General features: G+C 38.5%; 1 protein-coding gene across 1 annotated transcript in view; it reads left to right on the top strand.

Annotated features, from left to right (window-relative positions):
* Positions 1-20,716, top strand: part of LOC144658783 (5'-3' exoribonuclease 1-like) — a 97,893-nt gene that overhangs the window by 30,356 nt on the left and 46,821 nt on the right. Inside the window, exons 14-23 of the mRNA XM_078519248.1 lie at positions 2,890-2,979; positions 3,556-3,712; positions 6,079-6,198; positions 8,103-8,272; positions 9,615-9,670; positions 12,128-12,198; positions 14,531-14,620; positions 15,284-15,390; positions 16,098-16,211; positions 16,674-16,748. Of these exons, the coding sequence (XP_078375374.1) occupies positions 2,890-2,979; positions 3,556-3,712; positions 6,079-6,198; positions 8,103-8,272; positions 9,615-9,670; positions 12,128-12,198; positions 14,531-14,620; positions 15,284-15,390; positions 16,098-16,211; positions 16,674-16,748 (1,050 nt within the window). The remainder of the gene's footprint in view (positions 1-2,889; positions 2,980-3,555; positions 3,713-6,078; positions 6,199-8,102; positions 8,273-9,614; positions 9,671-12,127; positions 12,199-14,530; positions 14,621-15,283; positions 15,391-16,097; positions 16,212-16,673; positions 16,749-20,716) is intronic.

Here is a 20,716-nt window from a genome sequence, read left to right as displayed (position 1 = left end):
AGCGTTATCTGAAATTATAGCTGTATAAAGAATTGTTTTAAATAAACCCTGATGAAGGATAACAAAAAGTAGGAAAATAAGTTCTGTGTCTGGCATTAAACTTGTCACAGCATGACAGCAAGACATAGACTACAGTAATAACAAGCATCATCGAGCATCAGTTTATGCAAAACGGTGTCAAATACAATCACAGTCACTAAAAAACCGTACGTTTCCACACTTGTCTATTGCTTCACACCTACAAAACATAGAGTTCAGCTGCTATAACTGCGATATCCAGAGTCAAATGGCAATCAACAAGCCTTATTCTCCTTATGACACACCTTATGACGTCAGGAGATCTTATTTGCATGTTTTGGCCGTGTGCTGGATGTCACATTTTTGACTCAAAATGGCCAACTTCAACGCACATTCCAGAAACTTTTCGACTGAGATTGCCTTCAAAAGATAAGCAGACCGTGCACTTCTGTGCACTTTACCATAGCTTAAATTGGCAAATTACGAATCAGTGGAGCATGTACTTTCCTTTTCTTCAGTAAAAAAGGTTTCAAAAATTTCATTTCATAGACACTTTTAAGGGTCCGCATAATCTGTGAGCCAGTGAGCCATGTGAGCCATTTCGGTTAACCTAATAGCCTCTGGTTGCCTCTGCTGGTGCTTGCGGCCCGGGGGGGGGGGGGTCTTGTCTTGTTTGGTTGGGGTGCCCCGGGGTTGCTCTGCCCTGTTTTGAGCGAAAGCAAACACTCGACGACAGTCTTTCAGCCATACAGGTTCAGGCCCTATCAGCGGCACGTCCCCGTATAGGCCATATAGGGGAGTGTCCACCCCCCCTCCCCCCTGGGGCTTGGGGTTAGCCTTTTATTAGGATTAGGGATTTCTGGCTCGCATAGCTCGTGAAGTCATGCAAGTCATGCGAGGCATCCAGGTTAGCCTAAATAACACATTGGTTAGCCTAAATAGTACTCTGGTTTGCCTACAGTTATAGTTTAGGTAGCTTGCAGTTAGCCTTTTATTGGAATTTGGGATTTCTGGCTCGTATGCCTCTCTGACTCCCATATTATCTTATCTCCACTTTAATAGAGGTGAAATTAAAAACATTATTTGGAAGTCTTAAACTGTGACAAACAAACCATAGCTGAAACCACATGCTCTCCTGTGAGTGCTTTTTATTTCCACCAGCAAGAGAGAGAGGGAGAGCATACTTCTTTGCCCCTCCTCGTAATCACCTATATTGTACCTCTCTTTAAAGTCATTAACTCTTGTCTTCTGAACTGAAATATTACTTCTTTCTTCTTCTTGTCTCCTGGAAAACCATGTTCATCAATCTCTTGAGAGCTTTTGGCCTTATTACTCTCTTTGGAATTTCATCCCTTTTATCCCTTTTAGACAAGTGTGTACAGGGCTCGAGACTAACGGTAGCCAACTAGCCAAAGGCTGGTAAAAATGCAGTTTTGGCTAGTAGGTTTTGGCCTTTCACTAGCCAAAATGACTAGTGAAAAAATCAGGCATTAGTGGCAAGAAGCCGCATTTATTAAAATCGTCTTTCAGAGAATATAACTAACAAGTAGACTTTTGACATTATAGAATGTGAAGCTTAAAACAAAATTTTAGTTGACAAAAACGCATGTACATGTACAATTTTTATAGTGAAGAACAAACTCGTCAAAGCCCAATTTTTTAAGGGGGAAAACGTGAAGATTTAAGGAACATTTTATGCTTAAAGGTTTCAACATTATCGCACATTTTTTCACCCTCCCCTCCCCCCCCCCTCCCCTAAATGAAGAACTATGCTTAAAAATTGTGGCTAGTAGAAAATCAGTTTTGGCTAGTGAAATCAAAGCTGTCACTAGCCACTTGGCTAGTTAGCAAAAAAGTTAGTCTCGAGCCCTAGTGTAGATACAATATGTAAGTATCTACTTTGCCATGACTTAGGAAATGCAGTCTGAGATAAAAAAAAAATCACGGAAATTGTAGCACCCTGTAGCACCCATTTATTTTTTATATTGTATTAGATTCCTAGGAAATTCATTTTGCACTGTATTCCAAAAGTATGGATTCTATCATTCTAGACTATCCAGGGCAAAACTGAGAGAGCATTTAAAAAACTCCATGCGCTTACATTACAATATAAAAAAATAAATATTTAGATGTTAAAGTATTTCACCACATACTGTAGGTCCTCCCATGTCTTGTGTTTAGTGCTTTTTCTGAGTTATGTGCTTGCAAACACTTATGTCATCTTCATCTGGTTTTTAACTGTCTGAGTAGAAGATAATAAATTCTGTCTGACTACAGGCCAGTTATGAGCTATTTTAGCTCCAAACTACATAAAATTACATTTGTGACATGGAAGCATCACGTTTGTGACATTTTTTGCTTGAGTGACAAACAATCAAAATGTTGAGATAGTTTTTGAACAGGAAAGTGACCTACCTCTTTAGGCTTTCCATCTTTTTTTATCTTTTTCTTGTTTCTTCTTTACTAATCTTTTTGCTGCAGTTGTTGGGCTTTTAATGGGCTTGCTTTCAGCTCAATAATTCCAGAGAAAGCATCATTAAGGTAAATCCAAGTGGATTAGCCAAGGGTAGATAATGGGAAATTTTCTCTGAGTTTTTCACTCAAATTTCTTAGCGGTTTTGAGCATATTTCAAGCTCAATTAACCAAACTGCTCTGATCTGGGTATTAACTTGAGTGTAAGTGATGGGGTCAAAGGTGATGACATCAGAAATTAAACAAAGGCCAACGCTCATCACAGCAGTTACATGTTTAAATTTGCCCAGTCTGAGTTTTTGCCCATTCTCTTAACCTCCAGGTTTCTCATTCAAGTATGTTGGCTTCTGTCCTTAAGTTGCATACATAAACATGTACATGTGTTATTAATTTTTCAGGGATGTGTTGGCTGAGCTAACATTGGAGTATGTGAAAGGAATACAATGGATTCTTTTGTACTATTTCAGTGGAGTACAATCATGGAGTTGGTATGTTGTTGTTGTCTATTTAGCTGACAGCTTGCACATCATGTTTAGAATAGATCTACTAATATTATATATTTCAACCTTACCCACTGATTAATTTTCACTTGCACTCTGGACAAAATGCATCATGTGACGCAAAATAGGACAACAGGTAACAGACAGTAAACCCTGTCCAATCTAATATCCATTGCCCAATATTATAGACAAGTAAAAATGGAACAAATGTAGTCACCTTTTCAAGACTAACTTAAGACTAATTTATTATGGTCGATCAAGTGCATTGTAGAAATTAATTGGATATTTATAAAATAAACAAAACCCATTTTGGCTTGCTGGTACAGTGTATATTGGAGGATAATACCCTTGGCCGAAAGATTGTACTCAAACTTGAAGCCAACTGTTCATTTTCAGAGAATCATTATTTCTCTCATCTTCAGGCATTATCCTCCAATAAATACCTGCCACTTGAAGGGGTTAATTTACTAAACAATTTAAAAATGTTATGCCAAACGGCTAACTACCAGTAACTAAATCAGCAGAGCAAATGTTGAAGTGATGGCTGTTACGTCTTTCCTGTAGGTTTTATCCTTTCCACTATGCTCCATTCATGTCAGACATTAGGAACTTCAACGAACTAGAATTAAGGTTTCAACTGGGAACTCCTTTCCTTCCATTTGAACAGCTACTTGCTGTGTTGCCAGCAGCAAGTAGACAGCTGCTCCCAAAGCCTTTCCAGGTGAGATTTAGTTTATCTTGAAGGGTTTATTGTTATTTGTATTGTTGTTTACAGACTTGTCTCTCCCAAAACTGTGTTTTGTTGTTGCACACATACATCAGTGTTCTCCCTAGGTATTTTAGGCCAGGCTTGATTCACTAGAAAATCCTTGCTGCCTGGCTTAAAATTTAAGATTTATTCCAATGCAAGCATATTTGAGATTTGGAAATGGGCATTCCTATCCATAACTAAAAGAAAATTAAATTACTTAATAAAGTACTGTTATGGAACGTTGCCTGGTGCATTTTTTACTGTGTTTTCGCACAACTGTAATAATTTTAAGTGATTTACCCTTAAATGAATGTGTTCAAACCTGTGATGCATTCGTTTTGTTGAACGGCAGCCATCTTTAAATTTTCCTGAGAACACAAGGACACTTCAAGGTGTCATTTATGAAACATTAAACCAAATTCCCGCGTCGTGAAAGAGGCGTCAAAAATGGCAAGCTCAGTGGACTCACTTTGGGAAGCTTCCTAAAGTAAGATAAGTTAATTTTTTCTCTGGAAAAGAGACGGAAGATAGAAAGTAATGCAGCCAGGGAAAAAGTTCATTCGGAGCTCTCAGCATCTGTTAATTCGAAACACCAAAAATCAGGTTTTGATCCAGCTTGCTGAAGGACTTTCCGTGGCTTGAGACTACTAACAATGACAGTGTCATGTTATGCAAATTGCTTAGAAAACATAACCAAAGACCCCGGAGAGTAAAACAAGGATGTGCTGTTTTGTTAATGTTCCGTGATTCAACTTGTTTTAAAATAGAACACAAAAAACAATCACAGCTGTTATTGTTTGTCGTAAGTTTGGAAATCTTTATTTATTTTCTATTTAGGCCACAGGAAGGTTCTTACACATGAAATCAAATTCAGAATAAACCTCATTGTCAGGGTCTCTCCTTGTTCCCTCATCTGTTGTCAGGAGAGTAGGGAGAGACCCTGGGAGCATGCTTGAAGAGAGTACCCCCTGGCCTTCCAAAAATCCTGGGGAGAACACTGTACATCTGTTTACTTTCTTTCGAGTATGAACTTGTTTAGTGCCATAAGTTAAATTAATACTTGTTCTTTTAACTGGTATCAATGTTGTGGTTCAATTTTACTCTTAGTGCAGTTTGGCATTTTCCTTTGTTCTTGTGCCTGCTAATATTATGAGAGGAAAGGAAAACACTAAACCAGATTGTTTCAATGGTAAAATTGAGCCACATTAATACAACACTTAAAATGAACCTTTTTTACACTGTTTCAAGCCTGACTGCTCAAAACTAGCACATACAGTACATGTACAGTGTACATGGAGCAGAGAGCATGGGATGTTCAAGTAATGAGCGCACAAGTTTACCTCCAGCCAATGTGGTATCAAATATGGGTTGAGTTGTTATTTGTTCTTGCTCTTGCTCGGAGGTTTTTCTCCAGGTTCTTGGGTTTTTCTCCTTCCTTACAAAACCAACACTTCTAAATTCCAATTTGATTTGGAAACATGGGTGAAGCCAACCTACTTGACGTGTACTTGCTTGCTAAATTTTTTTTTATTTTTTTTAATTTGTCACAAATTTTTTTACCATGCAAATGGTTTAAGTTGCTCACATTTGAGATGTAAAGAAGTTTAGTCTAACCCCTTAGTGGCCACCCATTAAGCGGCCACCCCTATTAAAGTTTCAAAACTGTTGCCTTGGCAGTATAATACTGTAAATTAATAAAACCCTTTTTAAACCGTCACCCCTATTAAGCAGCCATGGCCACCTTTTTGCTTTCCCGATGAGCCTTCTGCTATTGCTTTTGCCGCTGAAGCAACAGCAATAAGCAAAAATGTAAAATACAATGTTTGGCTTTGTTTTCGACAAGGGCAGACAGACAATTAAGAGTCTAAAAAACAAAGTCATGGCTGATAAAATCTTTTAAACACTGAATTATTGTCGTCTTACATGTATGTGATTACGTGATTCCTTTTCACGCTATTTTGTGTTGGAATGATGTGACCTTTCTAAAAGGCCGTATGCTAATTTCTAGCAAATCCCTGTTGAGCTGCTGACCTCTTTTAAGCAGCCAGTTACCATTTTCCTGGTTCTACTGTATAGGGAAGCAGTAATTTTTTTTTTTTTTTTTCCCCCCGCCTCCGCTAAACTTGCCAAAAGTTGTACGTTTGGAGATTGCAAACTTAATCTTACAGAAATTATTTGCGTCCACATTCTGATACAAATAACATAATTTTTTTGTGCTGTTTTTACACTTTACTCAAAATAACCAAAATAAACTTCATGGCTATACACGTACACTGAAGTCAACTGAAAACTGCAGTTTCAATGTTTTAAAACCCGTTTTTATTTTGCTCCAACAGAACTTGATGATCATGGAGCAGTCTGACATTATTGAGTACTATCCTGTGAATTTCAAGACTGATTTAAATGGCAAACAACAAGAATGGGAAGCTGTGGTCCTAATTCCATTTATTGATGAGGTCTGTTGCATGCCATTTTGAAGTTTTTTTAGTCAACTGAGGCCCGTTTTATAAGGTCCAAATAGGCGTAAAAATTTTCTGTACATTCCATTCCTAACCCATAAGTCCCCACATTTTCATTCTAAACTCTACGCTTCTACGGCTCTACGTTTTCATTCTAAACTCTACGCTTCTATGGCTCTTCAATTTTATTCTAAACTCTACGCTATTACGGCTCTACGTCGTTCTTAACTCTACTCTTCTACGGCTCCACGTTTTCATTTTTTAACTGTACCTTTAATTTATATCTCTTACTTTACAACCTCTTTTCTACGGCACTACGTTTTCATTCTAAACTCTACGCTTCTATGGCTCTTCAATTTTATTCTAAACTCTACGCTATTACGGCTCTACGTCGTTCTTAACTCTACTCTTCTACGGCTCCACGTTTTCATTTTTTAACTGTACGCTTCTATGTAATGTTATTATTCTAAACTGTACGCTTCTGCGGGTCCATGTTTCATTTTAAACCGAATGTACGCTTCTATAAGTCTGTTTTATTCTAGACTGTATGCTTCTACGGTTCAAATTAATTTCAAACTGTATGCCTTTACAAGTCTATGTTTATATTCAAAACTGTACGCTTCTGTGGGTCAACCTGATTTTTTCTTAACTTTACACTTCTACGGGTAAACGTTTTCATTCTGAACGACACGTTTCGACGAGTCTATGTTTTCATTCTATTACTCTTTTACAGCACTACGTTTTCTTTTGAGGATAAAACAAAGTTATTTGGCAATGAGAGTGAAAACAAGGTTTTGAGCACCTGGAGAGTTAGTTTTCATTTGTATCAAATACGGTAGAATATAATAAAAACGTAGAGTTGTAGAAGCGTACAGTTTAGAATGAAAACGTAGAGCCGTAGAAGCGTACAGTTTAGAATGAAAACGTAAAAAGAGCCATACATGTAGAAGCGTACAGTTTAGAATGAAAACGTAGAGACATACATGTAGAAGCATACAGTTTTGAATTAAAACGTAGAGCCGTAGAAGTGTACAGTTTACCTGGGACAGTTTAGAATGAAAACGAAGAGCCGTAGAAGCGTACAGTTTTGAATTAACGTAGAGCCGTAGAAGTGTACAGTTAAGAATGAAAACGTAGAGCCGTGGAAGTGTACAGTTAAGAATGAAAACGTAGAGCCGTGGAAGCGTACAGTTTAAAATTAAAAACGTAGAGCCGTAGAAGTGTACAGTTAAGAATGAAAACGCTGGTAGAGCCGTGGAAGCGTTCAGTTTAGAGTGAAAACGTAGAGCCGTAGTCGTGTAGAGTTTAAAATGAAAAGGTAGACTCGTAGAAGCGTATAGTTTAAAATGAAATGGTAGAGCTGTAGAAGCGTACAGCTTAGAGTGAAAACGTAGAGCCGTAGAAGCGTAGAGTTTAGAATGAAAAGGTAGACCCATAGAAGCGTACAGTTTAAAATGAAATGGTAGAGCTGTAGAAGCATACAGCTTAGAGTGAAAACGTAGAGCCGTAGAAGCGTACAGTTTAGAATGAAAAGGTAGACTCGTAGAAGCGTATAGTTTAAAATGAAATGATAGAGCTGTAGAAGCGTACAGCTTAGAGTGAAAATGTAGAGCCGTAGAAGCGTAGAGTTTAGATTGAAAAGGTAGACTCGTAGAAGCGTCCAATTTTAAATGAAATCATAGAGCTGTAGAAGCGTACAGCTTAGAATGAAAACGTAGAGCTGTAATAGTAAAAAGTTTAGAATGAAAACGTAGAGCACTAAGTCTTGTGATTTATAATTATTCGTGTGATTTACAAGCTTTTCTTGTGTTTTCCCAACATCCTGCATGGTTTTTCGAGTCACTTCCATTGTTTTAAACTTTTACTGACACTCACCCTTCACACTTTGTTGTCCTTATCAGGGCAGGCTGCTGGATGCAATGTCACCTCTGTATTCAAGATTAACTGAGGAGGAAATCAGCCGTAACAAGCATGGTCCTTGCCTTCTTTACGTTTATGACCCAAGCCTTAGCTTCTTTTGTCCTTCATCCTTGCCTGGAAAGTTTCCTGATATTTCCTGTTGTCATGCCAGGTAACAATTAATGCATGACTACATTGCAACTTTTTTCAATCAACAAGAAGCTTGAAGAAGCTTCTTGCTGATAGTGATCTCCTTTCTTTTCTCTCAATGAATTGCATTGATGATCCACTTTTTCCCTTGGAGGCAAACAGTGAAAACTTCTATCACTTCTCGTGGCATTCAGAAACACAGCAACTCGTAGGCACAGTGAAAAGAAACACACCAGATCGACAAATAAGCAAGACTTTTGTAGGAAAGCATTGTCAAAACAAAACACCAAAGCCTGACTAGCCTTGCTTTAATGCAGCTCGTCCCAGGCAACAACCGAGTGGTCCGCCATATTTGCATTTAGTGTATTTCTCAGATTAATCGATAATATCTGGGTTATAATTGGTTTTATTATGGAAAGCAAAACAACTACCATCGATGTCGCCTTGTTTGCCAAAAGTTAATACAAAACAAAACAAAAGTATCATGTTACATACGTTTGAAAGAAAAATCAAAAGTATCATGTTACATTCGTTCGAAAGAAAAATCAAAAGTATCATGTTACATTCGTTTGCACTAAAGGGGAAATATCATGCTTGCTGTTTTAACCGCTAACTGAAATTCGTACTAACGAAAGTTGGCATACCAGGGATGTGTTTGGCTAATTTTGTGTGCTTTTCAATGTAGTAGGATTCTTGTAGACTCTGTGGCACCAGTAAAACTGCAAATTAATTTTTAAAAATGGAAAAACAAAATTATCATGCTACATACATTTGCACGAAAAGTTAGAGTATCACGTTTGCTGCTTCAAAAGACAGGACAGCTTGGATTATATTAATCCGTGGATTATAATAATAATAGATTGTAATAGGGTTATTATAATCCAGTAATAGATTATCATAATCCAGTAATAGATTATGATAATTCAGTAATAGATTATTATTATAATTTAGTAATAGATTAAGGCACGGCAAAAAATTGGAAGGATTAGAATAATCCATATAAAATTCCCGTGAGTGTTCGGATATAACAGAGCTACATGTATATGACAGACACACTGCAGACATAAACATGGGGACTGACAGGACATAACACTGATCACATCAGTCACATGATGATCACTTGCATATGTTAGAGCTGGTAGATACCACGATGTTGACCCTAGAAGTAATTGAAAAGGAACAAGCACCTCTGGGTTAACAAATTTGTGTCGTGGGCATGTGCTTTTACAAACATAATGCAAGTAAATTTCAATGAATTTCCTGGCTAATTAGAGACTACTCCCCAAAGGTTTCCTCGTCCCCTATTTTGTTTATTAAGGTACATTAATAAAATTATGGTAACTGTTGTTTTCTTTTACCTTTAGGTGTGAAGTGCTCTCTAAAGATGTCTTTCACATTGATGTGCAGCAAATTCGTAAAGGTACAGTACCGCTCTGAAATAACGTCCGAAACATATGCAAAAACGTGTATGCTTTTGCGTATATGCGCGTATGTCTATTTGCGTATGTGCATCTGCATATCTGCATTTGTGCGTATACTCTGTATACGCGTATGCTCATTTGTATTTATGAGCAAGCTTATTGTTTTTTCTTTTCTTTATAGTTCATTGTTCTTTCAATGGCTTGTTATTTCTTTTTTTTCAAATCACCGATTTTTGTAAAACAGAAACAGAGAAATAACTTTTTTGTTACCTGACTTACCGGCCTTATGGGCGCATCCTGAAAGATCATTTAATTAGGCCTTTGAGAACTCCAACCAGAGATGTTTCCATAGATAAGCCGCACCCCCGATTTTTGACAAGTTTGTATTTTGAGGAAAAAGATGCGGCTTATACATGGATCTTTACGGTAGCTTGAGCTGCTCAAACGGCTGCCAAATTTTTTGCAAGGAAAGCTAGCACGGCTCGACGGCTCATAATTTTTCTGCCGCCGTGACCAGCTGTGACGCTTCATACAATTCACTCAAGTCTCGCCGGTGCTAGCCTGAATTTTAGACATCCCTCTGTGCTCGCCTGCTCGCCAGAAGGGACGTCTTAACACATCTGGGCCTAATGCCGTCCGGTGACGTCACTACACTTTGGTTTTAATTCATGCCGAAAAGTTTCTGTCGAGGCCATAAAATTGTGAAAGAAAAATCGCTTCAATAAAGGATTACAGGGTATAAAATTGTTTTAAAAGTAAACTATTAAAAACTTGAGAAAATGAATGAGATTTTAATCGACTGCAGGCTATATTCTTATCTGAACTGATTTGCTTTATCTAGCGATCAAAATATAATATGTTACACAGCAGACAGTTAATTTAGACGGTTACAGAGGCATCAAGAAACGGAATTCAATATAAAAATGTCCTACTTAACACTGAGTTCAGAAATCACTGGTTCATCGAGGCTGCAGGATATAAGTGTTGGCTTTGTTGACAAAACAAGAATACGTATAAATTTGGCAAAACACTGCATGTCGAAGCGATGAATGCCGCCAACTAAAAACCCTACTGGTTTCCATTACTATTCTTCATCCGTAGGTAACCTAATAAAGTAATAAACTCAAGGTAAATGACTAATAAATTCATTTCTGGGAAGGTGAACTCTTTCAAACTCTTTCTAAACGTTTTCAAATTACAATCCTCACGCGGTAAAATTCAGTCATAATTTCACATAATTATGCAAATAATTTTTAAATCAACCAATCAAAATCACTACCCGGTGACCGGACGGTATTAGGCCCAGATGTGTTCAGACGTCCCTGGCGGGCAGGCGACCCGGGGGGGTGTCTGAAATTCAGGCTACCTGGCGCGTGCTTACAAAAATGTTTTACCGTATTTTCTTGATTAAACCCGGCCCCGATTAACGCCGCCTCGTATAAACGCAGGGTCAAAATTGCTAGTTTTTAAATAAACGCTGGGGGCGTTTGTTTGAGGTCTCGGCGTTTATTTGAGGTCAAGCTAACAAGTAAATAGATTCTGTTTGTCACAAATATCTCGATTGCAACATAAACTATCCAATCCGTAATAGTGCACCTTTGGATACCCAGGGACACTTTCGGGGCAGAATGACAAACTGCCTCTTGGTCTCGAAAGATTGGTAGCAATAAATCAATCTGAAAAATTGGCAGAAAATTGCAGTCCCTTAATAAACGCCGGGCCCCAATTAAACGCCGGCTTCAAATAAACGCCAGGTACGCGCAGCCAGGTTTGAAATAAACGCCGGGGGCGTTTATTTGTGAAAATACAGTATCTTGCAATGAAGTTTATCAATGTTCACAGCGCATCATATAAACTTCAATATTATTGAAATCATTTCACTGTTTAATTTGGCGATTCATGTAAAACAAAACAGGGAAACTTGCCTTGGACAATCGATTAGCAAAGTAGTCTTGTCAAAATATAGAAATCGCTAATGCGAGTTAAATTTGAAGTACAATAGCTTGTTTCTATATGTAAATTTCGCACTACTCGATGGACCAGCGCTGTTTTATAATTTTCTCTGATGAACATGGGTGCAATGTGGGTCTTGACTAGAACCGCATCACGCAGGCACATAGTCAAATCAGGACAAGCACACATACATGTAGGACTCATAACTGCATCGCGCAGTCACATCAATGGCAAATTTAAACATTTTAAAGAGTTTTGCCTTAAATTTTGCTGTACGTTTTTCTTATAACTTGTAGTAACACAAACACAAATCCATTCAGTAAGAGTAAATGCATTTACTGCCCTGTTTCATTTATTTCTCACTCCGGTCATTATTATAATTAATTATCATTAGAAGTAAAAGAATACACCACCTTCATTACATTAATGAGACAATTTTGCCTAGTTTCTGCAGCCCAAGACATACTTATGAATTTTGTTGAATGTGAAGTGTTCTATTGCAGGTCTTTGCGAGGGAGTTAAACTTGATGTTTACTATCCTGGATTCCCAACAATGTATCATATTTCACACAAGGTAAAATCTATTAAAAACAGTTAATTGTTGAACTAACCCTCCATAAGAAACATATTGGATTTGATACATATAACAAGCCAGTATTATTGCAAACCTTTAAAGTAGTATTATTATGGATCATTGCCTTACAAAGATAACTATTCCTGGCCTTGTTATTACTTTAGTATCATACTGTGTTGAAGGCAAATTCACTCCCATGGTTGGTTGGTTGATTGGTTGGTCAGTAGACTGTAAAAATTTGTTGTATTTCCACTGACCTGTGCACAAAGTTCCAACGTGGTGTGAATAAACTTGACGGACAGTGAAATGATGATGACATGTTAACCAGCTACCATGCCTCCCCCACTTAAGCCCCCCTGGTTATAGCTCCACCTACTTGAAAACAAAACAAAAAACATCTGGTTATAAGCCCCCCCCCCCCCCCCCTCTACTTTATGACAGTACTTGCTTTATTATTGTTTATTCAACTTAAAAACATATTTTAATCAACACTGCTGTGGCTAGTTTCAAAACGGTTTTGCCTATTATAAGCCCCCCCCCCCCCCCCCACAGATAGAAGCCCCTTACACAGTTGTATAAGCCCAGGCGTAGGGTGCAAGGCATAGGGTGCAAGGCGTAGGGTGCAAGTGTGCTCTTATAAGTGTTCGCAAAAACAAAACCTATAAAAATTTTTGTGTCAAGTTGTTATGAAATGAAGAGGGGCTTAAGGGTTTTCTTCTAATAACCCATTACTTTTTTGGCCTCAGTTCTTCTAATTTTATACTGCAGTGAAACTCATCGAAGCTCTGTTTAAGCTCTCTTGATCTTGCTTGCTGGGGTTTTGCTTTAGAAAGCAGAAAATCAAATCCCAGCTAACTAAAAATATAACTGGACACACACAATTAGTTTCAATTTAGCCAACTAATCAGTGACACCTGTTCTCCTATTGTTCTATATACACTGTATAATAAGGCCAAATAAACTAATAAACCAATCAGAATCTGTTTTCTGTGCATTATTTTTAGAGAACTCTAGGAGTCCTAGTTAGGAGGTTTTTTTGTCTTGGTCAATTCGTGTGCTTAAAATGTACAAGAAAGTGGAGGTAGCATGTATGTGTTGATTTAAATATCTAGAGCCGAAAGACTGTAGTCAATGTCTGGAGGTCATAGGCCTGTGCTGTTTGAAGAGTTTGACACCTCTGGCTCTGTTTCAAATTTGCTAGTGCAGTTTGTTTTGGCACTTTTCTATTCGTAAGATATGCTTTAACCTTTCAAAGTGTTTGCTCTGGAAGGACAAAATCTGCCATATTCCATTTAATTGATGCCGGGCCCAGCATTTTTAATCAATACTGTTGCAAGATGTATTTTGTCTTATCGCAGATTTATATTTTGTCCGATTTCACCAGAGACTGTTCTAGCTTTACTTCTAGAAAGCAGAAAGTTGGTTTCAGAAAGACATTCCCGGGTCTGTGTTGTACAGGATATTCTTCTTGCACTAATTCAATTGAGCACTTTGTCTTTTGAGCTCAATGTTAAGGTTTTAGTTCCTTTATTTGTTGCGTTAGATTGGCACCAATGTACATGATCTGAATGTAGATTTGTAGATCAGTGACTTTCCTGATCCTGTTGGCTGAATTACGAGGACGTCCTGGCCGCTAACCTGTGTTTCTATTGCTTTTACTGTAAATCTTTCAATGTTTCGATATTAAACGTCTTGGAAATCCTTTTGCGTGCCACATGCAGCATTAATTATTTTGAAAATCTTTGTCTGACAAGATTATTTATCTAGCATGTGCGGCCTTACAAAAGTCTGCAGGCAGAATACTGATTGGCTATGACAAACAAAAGAAACCTCATGTGTCGAGCCATTCTTTTGGGGGGAGGAGCGTGGGCTCATTTTCCCGAAAAAGTGGCTGGAAATCGAGCCTACAAAGGTGTATGTTTATCAAGGGAGGAAAAAATAGTCAAGTGTAAGATGCTTTCTCATCCTCAAAGGCGCCCTTCATCTTCCCAAAGCTTGATAACTGAATAGTGGCAAAACATTCACAAGTGGTATGCACCAGTCAGCAGATTTAATATAACAAGTGGTTTACAGGAAGGGACAGCCTAAAATTCACCCACCTTACTATAACCCGGAAATGGCTTTAAAAGCCATGGTCTGAGTAAACAGGGCATAAAGCAATAAAACAATTAAACAAAAATACTTTCTTTTTTTAAAAAAGGAACTGTTCTTAACAAATACCTATGTAATTAATTTCTGTATAGATTGAATCACAATGTTTGTTCAGTATTGTGTTCAGTTTTTTGTTATAATATTGATCTTATTGTCACAAAAAAATTCTCTTTACTTTAAGGCAGAGTGCAAGAAGGCAAGCGTAAAGGTTTTTCAGATGCACAGCAAGGGTAAAAGTATGATTCTTCAGGTCACTGAGCCACTAGAAGAGGTATATGATCCAGCAAGAAATTCTCATTTTTTATTACATTAAAAAATGGAAATCAACGAGTATACATTAGAATAGATACATGTTTATGTCTTAGGAAGAAAATAAGTTTCAAAAGTCATGGAAGTGGTTTATCAAGCCACAAATTGGGGTAGATACAAATTTATGCATTCAAAATGCAGATCTTTCCAAGGCAAGTCTGCATGGTGCAAATGTTTCAAATGAATTTGACAAAATATATTTACCAAGTAATGACACTGTGCCACCTAATTTAAATTTACTAATGAACCCTTGAACTGGAATACAAAGTTACCATTTTGGACTGATTCATAGAATTACAGTAACATTCCATTAATTTTTTGTTTTCATTATAATTATAAACCATCTTACATGTATTTGATAACAATGATAATTCAAGCCAAAAGTGAGTTACTATCATTGCATTATATATGTTTTATGCTATTTCTAATTTTTAGTGTACTTTTTGAAATCGCTAAAAGTTATAATTCTTTATACATGTTGTGCAAACTAGCCCTTTAGCCATGCCTTAACATGCTTGAGCACCTCAAGCATGCAGTATCAGTCCCACACAATAAAGAAGCTTTTGAGTTAAAAATAAACAAAGTAAAACATCCCTAACAGTTTAATAATGTTCTGTTACATCAGCTATCGTCATTGAAAATAGCAGAGGAGTTGTTAGGAGAGACTTGTTATGTTGGCTGGCCTCATATGATTGAAGCTCTGGTAATGACTGTTTGTGATGGTGATAAAAGGTACTGAGTCATTTGTTCATTAATTACAGAACAACATATTTGGGGCACCAAAAGACTACAAAAAAAAAAAGAAAAACAAAAACATTTAACTTAATTTAGTAATCTAGCCAGTACAGAATAAAATATCAACCTGCTTAACCCTTTAAAACAGCATTTAATTGTGCTCTTGGTAAAATTGTCACATTATCACTCAGCTGTAGTAGCAAACACCCTCACTAGGAACAGCAGAAAGCTTGAAGACTGAAGGCAAAAACCAAGTGGCAATTTTGTTAAAAGAAAAAGCACAGCTCTATTTCGACCTTCCCCCCCCTCCCAAAAAAAAAAGGCCTAAAGCTCTGAATTGCACCAATAAAATTAAAACAAACTTATCTTTCCGCTTGTTCATTTGAAGGGAAATGTAGGTAAATGTTCCACAGAAATAATTAATTACTTGATACTAATTAATTGCTGATTAAAAGTTTACGCTAAAGTGCTTTAGCGCTTAAGGGTTAAGCAGACAACAGCCCACCAAACCATCACAAAAGTGCATTCTGCACTAAAAAGTAGAGATCTTCACCTGGTGAGCCATGATGGTTTGAAGTCACATTCTAGAAAAACGTGCAGTACTTAGTGGAAGTTGCTTCAGGCTACAGAAACCATACATGTAGTTCACTCATCACATGCATGCTGTTTGTAGCATACCTTGTAATTCTGTTTATTTTCTACAGATTTTCACTTGAGAAGAAGAGTACGCACAATTCTTCAAAGGAAATAGTACAAGAGGTCTTGACAGAGCCAGAGATTAAAAGCTGGAAACATCAAGTCAAGTCCATGACAGAATAGTAAATACACATATAACTTTAAATTCTCACTTGTTATTATACTTTTCTATATGTTATCTATATTATGAAACTACAGTGGAATTTGCATGTCTTGTACCCCCAATGGCTACAAGATGAACGTTCAAGATATTGAAGGTGGCATTCAGTTGAATTGTGCTGAACTGCTGCAGACTAGCTAATAATTATGTTTATGACCAAGCAGACACATACATGTATTCATTAAAATACTGTAAGACTTTAACATGTACTGAACAAATTCAACAAATTGACCCCCTTTCATACAGTTGCTTGTTTAGGTCCAACTAAAAAATATCATTTAGTGAGTTAAGATAGTGAAGTATTTACTAAAAAAATTCCCATTATTAGGCTCATTGGATATGAGGCAATTATATTTAACTTATCACCCCATACATGTATCCAGTGGGCACTCAGGAATAATTGTTGTTAATTAATTTTTTTCAGCCAGTTAGAGAGAAAAGGAATAGAACTTGGAGAAACAAATGTTGTGATTGAAGCATGCCCCATCAGAGGAAAGAGGTTTGCAAACTGTAACTGTTTTTACTTCATCAATGGAAGATGCAGTAATTATACATGTATAATGGTATTGCCACCATAATTAGATATTTTTAGAAACACTGGTAGTCAGAGAACATCAAGAGCACGAATCCCACCTCCCAGGCCCTGTATTACATCCTCTTCATCAAAGGAAAAATATTCACTCTTACATAAGGTTACTTTCCAGTTTTTTGATGTTTCCTTCAAAGAAAAACTGATAGGACTTCAGTTTTTGTAAGGGCTTGCTCCCACTATGCTACCACGTACATGTAGGAGATTTGTGGCTTTACGGGAGTTATCACGTGACTCGTCCCCGAGCTGGTCGCGCTGTTAGAAGAGACACATCTGTCACATTCTTTGAGAATGTGATCTGTCTAAAGAAGAATTTCACCCAACCTGTTGACACCGGTTTTTCAGATCTTGCAGTGACTAAGAGAGTTAGTTAAGGGCGTAAGAAGATAGCTTTCTTACAGAAAACGATTCGAGTCAGACTTGTGACATTCTTCTGGTATCTCCGGAATTCACTTCGAAGTCTTACATCAAGTATTTTTTTGCGTTGTTACTCGTGTGAATCTGTTACCATCTCACAGAGTTTTTTATCAGGTTATTTTGGTGCAGTATGTTTATTGTTGCAAGTATCTTTTTCCCCTCAATTAACAGCCCCAATCTCTTATAGCTAGGTAGCGCAATGTGCATTATTAATTTATTTTGGTGCTGTACGTAACAACAACAACAATCGAGTAATTGTTTTGTTCATTCATGACCATAAGTTTCCGATTAACATGCTATCTAAGTTCATAAGCACCCACATGTATGCACCGCATGCTGGTTATTTGTAATGTGTTCCTTTCAGAACATTGTGGCAATATTCCTGGGGGGGGGGGGGGAATCCCATATATAATTTCATATTGGCTATACTACAGGTACATGTATGTGCCACTTGCAACAGGGTATGCTATTTTGCCTCCTTGACTCTGGAACAGTGTATAGAATTCAGCCCTTCTCTATAGTTCAGGGTTGATTTTCCCCAGAATCCTGATTACCGGTAAGCATGGTCAAGTAAAGCTACCAAACTCTGCTCCCTTTGTTGCTTTATCTTCTGCCATAGACAAATTCAAGTGAACACGTTGTGATATTCTCCAGTGTTTTTTTTATATCCAAGTATTTTTTCCGTTGTGCATAATTATTGTCTGGAACAGGGTACCTATAGGGAAGAATATTATTCACACAGAGCGTGGGACAAGAAAAATCTGAGTCCCCGCGGGTCGCCCTGGCCTCCCGCCGGCCATTCTAGCGTCTCCCTGCAGTGTCCTACACATCCTGGGTGTGTGTCACATCACCTAGTTGGCTAGCTCCCGTGCTCAGTGGTTGGCGCCCCCGTTTCTGGGGGCCGGGTTCGTTCCCCGGGGCTCAGATTTCTTTGTCCGCCGTCAGGCTCCTTCCGCTTAAAATCTACATCTTTATTATTTACTAGGGTACCTATAGTTCCAATGTTTGTCTGGAACAGGCTCGCAAATTCGTGTTATTTTCTCTGTTAGTAATGTAAACATCTTCACAAAATTCTGTGAGTTGTAACCCAATCTGGTCATGGAGTCATTCAGTAAAACCAGAAAGCAGTCATTGTCATGCTAGCAAATTCAGGAGGAAACATGTTTTCAATATAAACAGTCTCATCAGATATAAGGTATCAGCCACGGTTAAAAAGTGCAATTTTTCTTGTTCCGCTTTCGATGAATCGGCACACAACCAAACTTGAAGCATGTCAAGAAAATTATATTACAAAAATGCGACTCTGTGCGTGGAGCGTGAATTTTGAATTTTTATTAACCTTGCTTTGTGTCCGGTCCGAGAAGATAAAATTATCTCGCGTAAATGTTTTGCCTGCTGAATGTAACCTGTCAAGCATCTATTGTTAGAGAAAGATGATCCCTTTCTGGTAAGCATTAACCTTGGCGTTTGAGGCGTTATAATCCCATTATGAGTAAGACGCCGCAAAAAATAAATTTTGCTTTTTTTCTTGGAAAGAAAATTTCAACAAGCTGAACGTACGTTTTAAACTCCAAGTTGGCAGCCCCTGAACCTATTTGGCTGAAATTTGGCCAGCTCATTACCAGATAGTTTTTCTAGATCTCCAAAACCGTGTCTGCAATTTTTGTTTTCTTTTTTCATTTTCGAATAATAATTAATTTATTTACATTTTTCCACAGGAAGTGTCAATGATTTGTCTCCCCTAACTTTATCTGCATATTACGAAAGAACAAACGCACTTGTCAAAAATCTGAGACACGGTTTTTTGGAGAAAGGTGCTAAGAGGCAAACGCGATGTTAATTCTTTTTCTTACGCTTATTGTCGGTGGGCCTGTGTATCACCGCTAAAGTAATACACGCTAATGTATCCCCGCATACTCTATGTTCTACCGCATCACCCTAATACTCCCACCATTTCATTCCCAATTGCCCCTCTTCTCAATTACTTCTCCCCCCCACCCCCGCCCTCTTCCGCCATGGTCATGGCTCGCGGGTCCATAACGTCCTGGGTCTCCCGACAGCCATAAATTCATGAGAGATGCTGTCGATCTCACCCTGTTCGCCGCTCGCATGTGTGCGTGTCAGAGTACTACATGTCTTTCCTTTGGCAACTGTCGGTCCAAATCTGCATCGCACGATGTTTGATGTTCGTGGACATCATCGCAATTGAAGTGGGAAGCAGTTCCCGTCCTTCCTCCCGATTCGTGGTCATCTATGGAGAGGGGCACTTCATGCGTCTGCGGCTCTACTTATGTGGTGTTCAGCTTCGTGAGTTCGTACTATCAATCGCGCTATTTACCTTTCTCGCCCACTCACCACCGACTCCCTACTCTCGGTGGGTCTCGTCCCCTGTTATAACTGATCGGCGGACCTCGGTTCGTCCTTTTCGGACTGATCACCATTATGGTTCCATTGATGGTTCGCTAGTCTCACATCTTCCTCTCCTTCATCCAGGACTTCCACTCTGGGTCATTGGATCGTGGGGGGCTCCCTTTCCTGTGCGCCCCCAAACTCCCCCCCCCTTCTCCCCCCAGGCTCACTCATCTTTCCCACATCATCGATCCGATCGGAGGGGGGCTCCACTTGTGGGCTGTTGGCCTCCGCTCATTCGAAGAGTCATCTGACATCGAGGCTATTTTCTCGGTCCCAGTGCTGCGCTCTCGCTGTTCGCCCGGTCGTTCCCAGTCGGGCTTTGCTGTCGTTCCGGTGGTCAGCTCGGTGTTCCGTGGGGTGAGTTGGGTGTTCTGGTTACTGTTTTTCTTGCGGTGGTTTCTTGCGGTTCTGCGGTGTCGGCCTGGAGCTTTATTTACACAGACAAGTACTTTCGCAAAGTTTAAGTTTAAGTTTTCGTCATTTTAAAAAGAATAATCCATAATCTGGAACTATTAAGCTTTCAGAAAATCTGTGGAAAAAGCGCTGGAGCGGTCCTGAAGGGTGGTTGATACTATAAAAGGAGATTCACGGATAAAAACAGGGAAATGGTATTTGAGGCTAAAATAACATTTATTCTGTAATTATTGTTATTTTTTACCAAGGTTTGCCTCAAGGAGTGTTTGTGTGTGTGTGTGTGTGGGGGGGGGGGGGGGGGAATTGGCCACTCTTGGATTTGACTTGGGAGCTTACATGTATAAAACTATTACGTGTAACCCTCTATAAATAAAGTTTGATTGATTAATTGATTGAATCAACGACCTTCCCACACTGCTGCCATCGGGCCTAATGAAGGCGATGCCATTGCTGGGTTTGCGGCAGGCTAATTTTCCCGCTGTTTCCGTTTGACAGGAAGAACATTAATAAACTTGCTGAACAGCTGCAGTTACTTGATGAAGTAACAACTTACAATGGTTTAGTTGTAGCTACGCTGCCTGCATTACGCAATTCTTGACAATATGCAGGAGATTTAGTTTGTCATTCTGCCAGTT

This window comes from Oculina patagonica, chromosome 6 (assembly GCF_052425735.1).
Source record: "Oculina patagonica isolate OP01 chromosome 6, crgOcupat, whole genome shotgun sequence".
Taxonomy (NCBI): domain Eukaryota; kingdom Metazoa; phylum Cnidaria; class Anthozoa; order Scleractinia; family Oculinidae; genus Oculina; species Oculina patagonica.
Note: the sequence above shows the minus strand (reverse complement) of the source record. Positions and strands in the feature narration are given on the sequence as shown.